Source organism: Arvicanthis niloticus, chromosome 12, assembly GCF_011762505.2.
Source record: "Arvicanthis niloticus isolate mArvNil1 chromosome 12, mArvNil1.pat.X, whole genome shotgun sequence".
In the NCBI taxonomy this organism is placed as follows: Eukaryota; Metazoa; Chordata; class Mammalia; order Rodentia; family Muridae; genus Arvicanthis; species Arvicanthis niloticus.
Window position 1 is genome coordinate 77946102 of NC_047669.1, and position 14223 is coordinate 77960324.

The window sequence follows — 14223 nt, forward strand, 5'->3', positions numbered from 1 at the left end:
AGGGGAGGGACTAGAGGAAGTGCTTCCATCAGGCTGGCCTGCAGGCATGCATCTGTGGTACTGTTTTGATTAATAATTGGTGTGGGAGGGCCCAGACCACTGAGGGCAGTGTCACCCATGCGTGGATGGTCCTGGGTGGTAAAACCAGGCAAGCAAGCTAATCAGTGATGGAGAGTAAAGAAGTCAGCAGTGTGTCTCCATGGTGCCTGCCTCTGCTCCTGATTGAATTCCTGGCCTGACTTCCCTCACTAGACTGGGACGCGTACACCGCATAAACCGTTTCTTCCCCAAGTATCTTTTGGTCATGGGATTTTATCACAATAGAAAGCAAATTAGGTCACATACTTGGAATTCTAAGAATAGAACCATTGAGAAGAAGTCTTTCTGTATTGAGCGCACTGAGGGACTGTCCCTGAGAACAGACTAGATTCCTAGGGAAATCTATAAGAAGCTGAGCTGCAACTACCTGCCAGGGAGGTTTCTAGGAAGGAGCAGGGATGAGCACACTGCTCTATTATGAACTACAGACTGGACAAAGGAATCGTGCAGAGGCTCAGTCTCCTGGCTGGCTCCTAAACTACCATCCTTGTAGGGCATGTGGATGTCTGCCTGTGTTTGATGGGTCAGACGGGTCTCTTGACTCACGCTGTAAACACCAAGCTCCCTCCAACCTTGATTTTCTTTCTTCTGTCTGCTTTTGGACCATGGCCACGCAGGGTCTTCTCTATGCTCTCTCTCTCATATAGTTCACATCTCACTGCCTCTGTGAGACTTCTCTGAGCATCTTTGCCAAGATACCCACAGCTAGATTGTACCCCATCCCTAAGCTACTTCCCTTTCAGCAAGCACTTATCATGACCTAAAGCTTTGATGTTGGCTCGTGCAATTGCATCAGTATAGCTTCTTGTAAGGTGGGGTCTTTCTGAGTCTGTATAGTGCCATATTCTCAGCTCCCAAGCCGTTCAGCAGATACCCCATAAATTATTCACAGGAACAGAAGGAAAAAAAAAAGTTCATTCTGGTAACTGACTTAAGGTATACAGGCCCTAAAAATTCAAACATCACTAAAATTTAAAGCTAAGCTGCAAAGGAAGAGTCAGGGTCTCCCAGGGAGGTGATGCCTAGAGACACTGAGCATACACACACAGACACACAGACACACAGACACACAGACACACACACACTGCTCTCTCTCTCTCACACACAGACACACACACACACTGCTCTGTCTTTCACACACACAGAGACACAGATACAGACACACACACACACATACTGCTCTCTCTTTCACACACACACAGAGACACACACACTGCTTTCTCTTTCACACACAGACACACACACACACAGACACACACACACACACACACACACACACACACACACACACACACACAATGTTCTTCACCCTCTCTCATGGTTGAAACTCATACATTTAGTAGAGGGCAGCAAAACAAGATGAAGGAATCCTAAATTATAATCCAACAACTGCATCCAATATCTGGTTATTTGGTGGATGCTTTAGATAGCAGATAGCAGCCACTGGATGGACAAGCCATGGACCAGCTGGGACCTCAAAGCCATCCTTGATGAAGGTGTTGGAATGGATAGATTTAAAGCTAGGTTATAGAGTGCAGGTGCAGATATCTTAGGGCCCTTGCTTTTCCTGAGGCTGCTGGGCCAGGTATGAAGGGAACATGGGCTGTAAGTTGATTTGTCAACCCCCACTGTGTCATCTCTCAGGTGTATGGTCCAAGCATCACAAATAAATGAGAAGCCTTGGCCACAGAGCTATGGAAAGTGGCTCAGAATACTCATAAAACTAAGAAGGTGCTCTAAAATCAAGGAGACAGATCCTCAGAATATCACAGCAATTTCTCATAGGAATATAGAGTTTGAATTTCTTTGCCTTTTCAAAGATTTGAATAGCTAGCCCTGACTGAAGAAAGCAAGCACATCCTAGTAATAAAATGTATATATCTTAAAAATTCAAGCCAGGCATTATTATTAAAATGTAAAGCTATGCCAAGCAGTGGTGGCGCATGCCTTTAATCCCAGCACTTGGGAGGCAGAGGCAGGCAGATTTCTGAGTTCAAGGCCAGCCTGGTCTACAGAGTGAGTTCCAGGACAGCCAGGGCTACACAGAGAAACCCTGCCTCAAAAAACCAAAATAAAATAAAATAAAATAAAATAAAATAAAATAAAATAAAATGTAAAGCTAGACTCTGACTCACGGGGGGTGGGGAGATTATCCTCTATCTGGAAGTGATTTGTTTGAATTTGTCAAGGGCAGGAGGGGAAAATATATCATTTTTCTTAAAAGCATGTTGGCCTAAACTTAAATGTCCTTTTGTATTCGAGTATATCTGACTAATCACTTCTGGTAATAAAAATATTAGCCAATTGCTCAATCTTGTCATGAACACAACATTGAATATGAAGACATATTCAGTAATGTCTATGCACTATGCACAGGCATAGCCCTATGTGTCGACTCCACTGCTGTTAATTCATTTAAAAATATTTCTTGAACACTTATTGGGTGCCTACTGGATATCTATAGACCCTGGGAGAGAAAGATGAAAATATCCAAGACCTGTCTCTTTCTTTTTTGGAGCCATGAGCTAGACATGTTCATAGATATTACGTGATCCCCATTTGTAGGGAATTTGAAGGTTTGGAATCATAATCGTTGGTACTGAAGACAAAGTAAAAAGATAAGGTGATACAATGAAGAGCTGGTGGAGAAGCAAAAGCTATGCAGACAAAGGTAAGGCTGTGCTTAGAAGCAGAAATTAACACTTCTCATCCAGAACTCGGAGGGGCAGAGGGGAAGGGTGGCTTAGTGAAAGTACTGGTCAAAGAGCTGCAGGCTTGAATGAAGTTAGCACTGTAAAAGGCAGCAGGCATCCTTCAGCTTGTGTGTCTTCCACTTGACATGGATGCAGCCATCTTGACTAGTTCCCATCACAGATGCCCCTCAGTGACCTGCATCATCTTCCCAGCATGATATTAAGATAGAGAAGATCATTGGAGTACGATGTGGGGTTTTATGGCCAGATTTTGGTACCAGAATTGTACCAGGCTCTTGGTCATTTGCTTGGACATTATGTACACACTTTGTGCATTTAGGGGTGACTGATGTAACTTCTGCCTGACCTTATAGTCCTCATTTTTCTGACCCAAATCAGAAAGGTTAATCTGGTCTCACCATCACCCAGGACCATAATTCTGTCAGGAAATCCTCTGTGCTGTATTTGATCTACCTGTTCTACACCTTCAGACCTGTTCTCACGCTGGACTTGGGGCCCTACAGAACCAATTCTGTGCCTCATACTATTAATATATTAATAATAGATAGTTCTTAAGGTAACTAATGCAGAGCCATCTGAAGGATTGAGAAAGAACAACAGAAAGGTTCCCAGAGGATGAAATCTCTCTTATAAAGCATATTAAAGATCCAATAATAATCCAGCCCTGTGGCTTAGACAAAACCAAAGTTTGTGGACATCAGAACTCACATTGACTCAAGAAATTATTCATATCTAGAGTTATAAAAATCACTTCACTTTAAATAATGCATTAAGATGATAGCCACTTTGAGGCGATGTCTGGGATGCCCTAAGGTAACAATGTCATAAACAAAGTAAAGACTTTAAATAAAATAAATTCTTAACCCAACCATACAGATGGCATAACCTTTTAAAGAAAGGTTAGGCCTTTCATGATTTAAATGCCTGCAAACGTAGGGCAGTCATGCTACCTGGAAGTACTTTCTATATCCTAAATCACACCCAAAGGAAAAGTGGTGGTTTGGTCTCTTAAACGAGAACATACACAGGCTGTGTAGATGGAGTGGGTGCTTTCAGGACTTTAATGGCCGCCAAGAAAGGAAGAAGACCCCAGAGGCATGTGTGGAGCCCTCTACACTCCGGAGAGTCTAACAACTATCTGGAGGTCTGCTGGTACCCCAGAACACTCTCTCTCCTCCCTCCTCCTTTGCATTTGGCAGTATGCTCACATACAAACCCAGAGCATTGACACGGCATCATGCCCAACTACAGCTGCACAGTGGCTCATCTCTCCTCCTGCTGTTCTTGTCACCCCTCGGATGACCAAGGGCCAAAAGCCATTATCACATCTTATCTTCATTTGCCTTTTAAATAAATGCTAAGAACAGCAAAACACATGAATGAGAACACACGGGAGTAACAGCCTGACGTCTCTCCAGCAGAGGTAGACAGAGTGAAAATGAAGTTAGGACTCTTTATTGCATCTGCCACAACTTTTGAGTCTATCTGGGGATTGCCTGCTGAATAGGTGATTCTCATTTTACATATTTTTAATGCATTTATTAGGGCCTTGTTTCAGTTTTGCCCTATGCCATAAGACCCAACACAGTGAACATAATTAAAAGAGCCAGTGCCGTGGCTCAGAAAACAAAGGTATCAGGATGAATGTGTGTCTTTGGCTGACACTGTCCATGAAGGAAAGTGTATGAGGAAGCCCTTACAGATGGGAAAAACAAAAACAAAAACAAAAAAAGGTGTTTCCTTAAGTTAGCAGCCCACTGGCCTGGTGGATTCAGTCTGAAGCTTTGCTTCAGTTGTGCTGGGCATGGTTTTTCAGTATGGCAGCCAACATGTAGTAACTGAATTTCTACAGAGAAGTTTTTATTTCTCTGGACACAAGGCCCAACTAGGGCCTTCTCTGTATCTGTAGTCGGGGTGCGGGGGGGATGGAGTTCCTGGACCTTTTTTCTTTTTCTTTTTTTAAGCTTAGACCGTGAAGTCCTTGAACATGTCAGCACTTTGAAAGACTAGACCTTTGACTTACGTGCTTTGTCCATCCTCTCTCATCAAGTGTAAAGTTTTAGCTATCACTCACAAGCCCAGAGAATCACAAGCTGAAGGTCACATTAGCGCTTGACCTACGTTTTCCAGTTTCTGTCAACTTCACTGAGTACCTTGGTAAAGGAGGTCCCTAGTATTGACTCCTGCTAAGACTCCTCTCTTCTCAAAGGCCCCCAAAGAAACAGTTTTTAAAACATAGCTCTTGACCATTGACTCTTCTCATCAACCCTGAGCTTCAACCCTGAGCTTCCTGGGCTCTGCTTGGACCCCACACCATAGTGTAAAGGATGTTGTCAGTGGTAGGGCTGGGGATGGCTGAGTGTGTATCCAAGGACCCCTGTGCTGGAAGCTTGATCTTCAGAGTGCTAATGTTGGGAGACAGTGGGAACATAAGAAGTGGCAGATCATGGCATACTGCCCTTGATGAGGCTTCAGGTGGTTCTGTATTAGTTATCTTAAGAACTATCTATTTTAAGAGTCCATATATGGTAACTTCTTGTCTCACTGTGTGGTCTTTTTGTACATGTATACCCCCCACCCACCCAAAGCCATTTACTATGAGGGCCTCACTTTATAGTAACTGGACCTCTGGAACTATCAGCTGAAACATCCTCCTTTCCTAACAAAGTACCCATCTTAAGAAGATTTATTATAGTAATGGTAAGCTGACTAACTCAGTTTCCCACCAACCTTAAGGACATGGCTGGTTTCCATGTCTGTCATTTAGAATGCTTATACTTAGAATTAAGCCACCATGTTAGGAGGATGCTCAGGACACTTTCTGGAATGAATTACATGGGAGATATGGCTGGCAGAGACTTGGTAGTTGAGTTAGCCATTTTTTTTTTTTTTTTTAAAGAAGATCTTGCAGCTATTGCTTGCTTTCCTCACTAGACTCTGACCAAATCTCAGATTCAGGAATAAAATAAATGAATATTACTGTTTTGGCAAATAATGGTTGTAGTGATTTGTTCTGCAGCAATTAGTAAGAGGAACACCCACCCAGTGTAAGAACTGAGTGTTGTCCACAGTAGATAGATGTTCTAAGCAATGGTCCTCACCTGGCCGATGGGCCTTTGGAACCGCCATGTTCACCACTCGTCCTCCATCCTGAGGTTTGGGGGGAGACGCAGTGAATCTGCAGATCCCCGATTCTGAAGGGGTACTGGAGGTCAGACTGTCCGTGTACTCATTTGTCCCTGCCGTCAACTGCTCGGAGGACGTGTCGGATATGAAGCACTCTGTGATGGTGAACTTGGCATGCCTCAGCTGTTCTTCCATCTTGGCGTGTTCATAGGCCCTGGCCAGTTCTTCGTAGGTAGAGGAGGCACTTTCTGTGGAGACCATGCTGCTCCTTGCTCGGTCTGTATCACAGGAGAGAGAAAACAGGGATAAGGATGAGTTGGTGGCCTATGTTCGAACCAACTGAATGAATGACCTTTCCTGGCCTGTGGATGTAATCTGCAGATACATTGTATCTAGACCAACTGGATGGATGACCTTACCTGGCTTGTGGTTGTAATCTGTGGATACATTGTATCTAGGGGAGGCTTGGCTGAGTCAGAAGGCTTTGCTTTAGCTGCTCTGGGGCCAGATTTATCAACAAAGTTCAGGGACTTCGCATCAAACCAGTTGCTGCAGTCAGATGTCTCAGCCCTGGGTATTTTATAAATAAGCAAAGGCTTCCCCTCAAACCATTTGGCTTTTGGCAGGGACATATGGGAGGCAGTGTCAATGCTGCAGCACTCTTTCCTGCTCCAACCAGCAAACACATCTGCACTGCAGAGGCTTGTAATTAGCATAAATATCCGAGCTTTGAAGTTTAGCTCCATGGGTGTCAACTTGGGAAGGAAGATGTGATAATCCTTAGACATCGATCGTTAGAATGACAGGCTGGAGAGGTGGCCCTGTCAGCCAAGTGTCTGCCATGCAAGCATGAGGACCCAGAGTTTGATTTCCTGCACCCATGCTAAAAACTGCTATAAGAGAGGCAGGAGAAACCCTGGGGCTTGCTGGTGAATCAGTTTAGCTGAATTAGTGAGTTCTAAGTTCAGCGAGGGGCCCTATCTCAAAAAATAAGATGTAGGTGACTGAAGAAGACACTTAATGTTGACTTCTGGCCTCTAAGTGTACATACGAATGGGTATATTTAAGTGCACACACACACACATATACCACACACACCGCACATACATGTACACACACACACACCACACACATATATACATACCACACACATAAACACATACTACACACATATACACATACTACACACATATACACATACTACACACATATACACATACTACACACATATACACACACCACATACTACACACACACACATACACACCCACCATATTCACACCACACACACATACATATTCGCATATACCCACCTATACTGTACACACACACATACACACACCACACACAGCACACATATACCACACACACATACACACATCACACACATATACACACACACCATACACATATACACATACCACACACATATATACACACCACACACTACACACACATACACACACATTCACATATACCCACCTAAACTGTACACACACATATACACACACACCACACACCACACACCACACACCACACACACACCACACACACACCCATACACATATCACACACACATACACACACACCACACACCACACACCCATACACATATCACACACACACCACACACATACACACCACATACACACATACATACACATACCACACACATACACACACCACACACACCACCCTGCCACACACACTGAAAATTGACTTTTTCAGGAGGCAGAACAGTCCCTGATCCCCAGGATTCATCCTTTGCTGTTACCAATCTTGATGGGAACTAGAAAATAGGACAAAACCCAGTGCAAACAGGCCTTACAAGGCCATGCCACCTCAGTCAAAGGCGACTCTATATTTCAAATCTACAGAAAAGTTTTGAAGTCACCTCTGAGAACCCTCTAAGAGAAATAGCAGGCATAAAAATAAATCCCCACAGTGACACACCACCTTTGGAGCCCTGTTTTTGAAGTGTGTTGTGAAGAGAAAAAATGAGTATTAAAATTTCCTATAGCTATTAGATTCAGATATAACTTTTCAGAGTTTAGAGGAGGTCATGCTTGGAAGTGAAGTCTTGTGGTTGACACCATCAGCTTGATGGCTTGTTTGTCTTATAATCAACCTGGTTAAATGCCAGAAGGATCAGCCTATGTTCCCTATAGGGGTGCTGTGACCTTGTCGGTGGAAGGATGTGAGTGAAGTTCGGGCTCTTAGTCCTGGAGGTGGGAGTGGGTCAGACGCCCCCAGAGCACAGTCAGCAATTACTGCCATTGTGTGGGTGAGATGTAAAAGTGCTTCTTTCTCTCTGTTGGGTGGGAACTACAAGAGAGAAAGAGCAGTATGGGTGGGAGATTCAAGACACCTGCAAAAGAGATAGATGCACTTCGGCTTAGTCTTGCAGAACTCAGTAAGGCCTTGCACATGGGGAAGGCAGAACACTTGGCCTGGGAACTGTCAGAGAAACGGTTGTTATCTGAAAGTGACCTTCACGAGAGAAGCTAGGAAGAAGGAAAGGAAGGTTTCACAGTCCTCCTTCCTCATGAAGCCTGGGAAGCCCTGCTAGGACCATGAAGGGAGCATGCAGTGCCCACCTGTGTCTTGTGATGGGCTGACGCTGTAGCTGTCACTCTCCTTGTCCACGGATCCTGTAGCTCTGGGTGTAGGCAGTCTCCAGTCTGTGGTGAGGGTGTGTGCTGAGATGGTAGGGTGGGGTCTGTTAAGGGTCCACTGGCTGGCGTACCTGTTTCTTGCTGTGGGTCCAGCCTTTGCATTCCTCCTGGTGGTGGGATCTGCAATGAACAAGGGGTAATGTGTGTCTGTTTTCAGGGGTCAAGCACAGCAAGCAGCTGTCACCCTCCCTCCCTGCCTTCCCGCTCAGTCAAGCCCCTGGGAAGCCTTTCTTGGATTTTCCCCATTGAAAAGTCTTCTTGCCCTCTTTCACATTCTACTTACTAAGTTTGCCAGATATTTAAGTATTTTAAAAATCCCATAATCAGAAGAACACCCGTTCGGAAGCTTTAGATCAGAACCTTGTTTGTGGCCATTAACAATGGCCGAAACATTCATTTAAACTTTCTAAATATCAATACCTCCCATAAGACAAGGAAACTTGACCAAATGTACTTGAACAAGATTTTCTTTCTGAGGTTTATTTACTCTGGTGTAGACTGAACTACACACTGCTCCTCACTCCACTTCAAGTTATGCTCTCATCTTGACTCCAGGGTCATAGAACATGATCTCATTTGGAAAAACAGTCATTGCATACATAATCAGTCAAGAGGAGGTTACAGGAGGAATAGGGTGGGTCCCTATGCTGTAAGACTGCCGGACTTATGAAGAGAGAGATACAGGGGGAGGTTGCCCCCTACAGGGAGAACCAAGAAATGTGTCTGAGTCCAGGATGGCAAATGACTGTTGAAGCCTTAGAACACTGATATCGGTTGTTTCAAGTTTACTTATCAGTTCAGTCAGAACTTTCCATTCAGTCATTTAAGCCAGAGCTCCTGGAGGCAAAAGACCACATTTTTTTTTCAGTGCCAACATCCTCTCAGCATGTGACAGTATGTCTTTCGATGAGCATCATGGGAATTTTAATGAAGACTTGGACTATTTAATATGAACACCAAATAGTTAAATGATATCTGGATAACGTGTCAACTATCTATAAAAAAATGTCACGGTCCATGTGCATGTGGGCTTGTGTCTTCTTTAAGTCTGGAACTAAGGGCAGCAGGTGAATAGGGAAGCATAGTCTTAGCTCAACCCTGGTGAACCAAGCAAAGGGGCATACTAGAAGCAATGTGTACTGGGCCCTGGAGCAGGCTAGAGCATTGTCTCTCCTGAAATTCCATGGACAAGGGAGGTGTTCTGTTCCCTGGAGTGATTTTTCTGGGGCTCCAACTGAAAGTAGTCCACGGTCCTGGGAGGGAGTTTTCCACTTCTGAGTTCTCTGCTTCTTAGAATGGCATAGTCTAGCCACTCTGTGTTCAGCACTGGTGCAGCTATTTCAAAGGAACAAACTGAGACCCAACTTTGGACATGGCTGCCTATGCTCAATTATATGCTTCTGTGAACTTGGATGTCTCTCCAGGGTAGATGCAAGGGTCTGTCTTTAGAGCTGTCTATACAGCTGGCCCACAGTAATTGTTGGGATTGGTACTTAGCCTGGAGTCACTTCACGGATGAACAATGGCCGATTAGTCATGACACAGCTCTTCTGCCCCGTCTGCTCAGGCACCATCTCTTACTTGGCCAGATGTGGCCTGATGCTGGCTGTCTGGGTCTGTAGTTGGGTGTGCACAGGACCATGGCTTGTCCATAATCCCCACTGGAGCATGAAATGCTGACACAGGGCATCAGGGAAAAGCCTTTCTTTGCAAGTGGAAGATTTTCCCCTTTGCAGATTTCTAGTTATTGGTCTTTGAACTAATCCATCATTCTAGGATTTAGGAGAGGAACATTAAGAAGATGGCCAAATCAATACATTTTAAGATTCTCTGGGTCATCAAAAGACCCAGTCCTGCTGCATGCTTTTGGCTACATTGATTTTTTTTTTTAAAGGCACATTTTATCTCTTGCAAAAATTCCATAAAAGAAGGCTTTATTAGAAGATAGTTTCTGGCTTGATAAGAATGCAAATGAGCTATGCCAAAGTGTCGGAGCCCTGTACACAACGAGGTGTGAATGATAATTGTGATTTTCCCAAGGAAGAGGTCCTCCACAAGACAGAAAAACAGTGTCATGGGTAGGAGTCTAAATGTCTTCCAGGCACTATTGACTTGATAAGTGGAGCTTAAATAGTACCGCTTGTTATTTAAATGCTAATGAGTCTTTTCTAGAAAATTACCCAGCCCCTTATGTAAGTTTTGAGGAATCTCATTTTTTTTTCCCCCCTTTGGGTTTCAAATTGCAGCCACACTTATAGAGGATTTTGAGTGTTCTCTTGGCCTGGATGTCTGGGCTAGGGCAGACTCAAAGTCCCTAACTCTCTTCTCAAGTCTCAAGTTCTCATCCGGGTTTCCTGCCTTAGAAAGCTCAATTCTCAGTGTGGAGCTCAGATCTTCCTTCCCCACCGAGACCTCCTTATTTGGAAAATTTCTATTCAAAGCTACGACTCTTTTCAAGTTAATTCTATTCATTATCCCCTGTCCCCCTGGATGAGGACAGAGCTAGCAGTGGCCTGATAAATGTTGAAAATATAGGTCATGGTATCAGTTTTCTGAGCCGCAGGCCACAGTTCTGCTCTGTGCTATGCAGGTGTCCCAGGGTTAGAATCGTGTCAGGATGTGGGAAGCCAAGGATACCTGACACACTTAAAAAAAAAAAAAAAAACCAACATAACCAGGTTTTAGCAACCATTATTTTGTACCTGAATTGAACTTGGTATGGTTGCTTCCAACAGTGATGTAAATACTTAGATTCTGCTCAGTGGTGACTTTGCTCATCTAGGGATTTTTCTGCCCCTGCATGGAAGATTCTTTGCCAACCTCCCAAGCCTCTAATATAAATACAACTTAGTGATTAAGCAGCTTGTTTGCCAAGCAGCCCATGAGTTAGAGGACAGGGGTATAAATAACTCGTGACCTTTCAACTCTGGGTCTAAATCTGCATTAAGTTTCTGCCCATTGAATCAAATTATTTTAATTATCCCAAATTCAGGATCAGAGAGGATTGTGTGGGTAATAGGTTGGTTACAAAGCATGTCACATGTGGTGTGCTCACTGGATTAGTCTTCCTTTAATCATCTGCTATCTGTTCTCAGTTCTCGTCGATGAGGCCTCAGCTATGCATGGAGAACTCAGCAGCCTTCCCATGCATAACTGCTAATCATTTCCCTATTTAAGTAGCAAACATTTATCCAGGGCTTATGATGCATTGGACCATGAGATCACCTTGTCCGCAGGAGCTATTTTTTTTTCTGCTCTCTCTTGTACCATCCTGGGTGACAGAGTATTTATTCAGACTTGTGGTAATAAAGAGTCAATGTGTGCTATAAGCTTTTTTCATTATTTGGATACAACCTACTCACATCTTCCTATGTATTTTTTAAGTCATTTCTACATGAATTATAAAATTTGGTACAATGTAAATGCTAGGAAGTCAGTTATGATACTGTATCATTAGGGTGTGGTGTATGGGGGTGTTGAATCTGCAGACACAAATGCAGTAGATATGAGAACTCACGATATGTATATGATACATTTATATGTATGTGTACACACACATTCACGTATGTTATATAAGCCTTCCTTAGTTCCCACGTGTCTTTTACGTAGTATCATCTGTACTCAGAGGTCACACACAGTGGCTAAGTGTAGGGCTTTCAAATCATGTTGCCTGGTTTTCAAGGCTACTTTCATTACTCAAAGGCTAGGTAACTCTGGCTTTGTGATCTTATTTGGGTAGGTCTGTATCCCTCATTTCTGAGACTGGTGACTTCACTGACACCTCTAGCTTTGGGTGATCTGAATGTGTCAGAGCACTCAGGGTATGAAAGTCTATGGTGCCTGAGTAGCAGACCCCAGCCTGCTGGAACCCCAGCCTGCTGGGAAACATCCTGGGTATATTGGGAGGATTCAATGGGTTTATTGAGAGAGCTAAAATCTTGGTTTAGACAGTTTGACAGAAGAATGCCCCTTAACAATTCATAAACCAGACTTCTCAGATTGGTGAAGATGGCCAGGGATGGACAGGCAAGGACTAGGCTGAGAGCCATATGACAAGGACACTTGCTGAGCCATACATAGTAGAGGGCTGTGAAGTTGCAGGGCTGGGCAGGAGAGGGGCATGGTAAGGACTTAAATTTTCCTGGCCCAGGCTCAGCTACCTTCCCTGGGTTTCTCTGTATTGGAAGGTTGCAGCTTGTGGGCTGGGGTCTTCAGCATCTGGGAAGTACATCTATGATCCATGTCTACATCTGGCAGGGAGCCAGGACCTGTGGGCAGACCTTAGCTCCAGTGACTCTCATAGTCATAAAGCCCCAGTGCAGAAATGACACCAGCCTTTCTAGATAATTAAGGGGCTGCGGGAAAGACATGGGGGGGAGTTTTTCTCAAAGCCCCAGGGTCTACGATTCCTAGGCTTATGAATTCTTAGCAGCCAGTACAGCTGTCTGGGACTTAGGGGTGTTTGTTCTGCTACCAGGTTGAGGGAACTGAGCAAGTCATTCCCCTCTTGGGACCTTGACTCTCTTGTCTATGTGTGAGGATTGAATTACATGTGAACTTGACAATCTGTGTCACTGGGCAGTGAGAGGACCAGATGCCGGCATCAGTACTTAGTAACTATTTGACCGTCAATATCAAACTGTTCTCCAACCAAGTACTGGGCCAACCACTGACCACAAGTATCTAGAAAACAAAACGTGTCCAGCTAGAACATGTAGAGACGTCTTATCACCATTCTCTAAAATGAGATAGCAGCTATCCATATATGGTATACAGTGTGTATACAATGTATACATGGTGTACATATGGCAGTGCACATACAGTATTCACACAGTGTACACACAGCATACACACAGTGTACATATGGTGTATATACAGTATCTGAGGCATTATAAGGAATCTGCACATTATTTAGAGTATATATCATTTAGAGGATGACTACATCTTATATAGAAACACTGGACCACTGTGTTCATTACCATTTGTGAATTTAGCACAGCATAGGCTAGAGTCACCTCAGAAGAGAGACCCTCAATTGAGAAGATGTTTCTATCAGACTGACTTGTGGATAAATTTTCGGGGCATTTTCTTGACTGATGATTGATGTGCCAAGGTTCAGCCCATTGTGGTTAGTGATGCCCCTGGGCAGGTGATTCTGGGTTTTATATGAAAGCAGGCTAAGTAAATCACAGAGAGCAAGCCAGTAAGCAGCACCCCTCCATGACCTCTACATCAGCTGCTGCCTCCAGGTTCCTTTTGTGTTTGAGTTCCTACCTGACTTCCCTCAGTGATGAGCTATATCTCGGACTGTGTAAGCTGGAATAACCCTTTTCCTCCCCAGGTTGATGTGGATTGTGATGTTTATCACATTAATAAAAAAAGAACTAAGAGAGCCATTGTATACAAGGTACTTGAGCAGCCATAACTTGGAGGTCCAGGAACCCATTGATATCAAGGAGAGATGATATTTAATGTATGCATGGAAAATGTTCTGTACACAGGTGAGCAATCTGATAAATGAATGAATGAGTAACTTTCAGATATCCAGCCCATTAAAAAAAAAAAAGCAATTATAGGTCATCACACTTGCAGACCTTGCTACTTTTCCC

General features: G+C 43.9%; 1 protein-coding gene across 2 annotated transcripts in view; it reads right to left on the minus strand.

Annotated features, from left to right (window-relative positions):
- The window catches only part of Dscam (DS cell adhesion molecule), a 559889-nt gene that overhangs the window by 12862 nt on the left and 532804 nt on the right, over positions 1–14223 (minus strand). For both annotated transcript variants that reach the window (XM_076943217.1, XM_076943216.1), the window contains exons 31-32: positions 8537–8734; positions 5915–6217 (exon numbers count right to left, since the gene is read on the minus strand). In XM_076943217.1, the coding sequence (XP_076799332.1) occupies positions 5915–6217; positions 8537–8734 (501 nt within the window). The remainder of the gene's footprint in view (positions 1–5914; positions 6218–8536; positions 8735–14223) is intronic.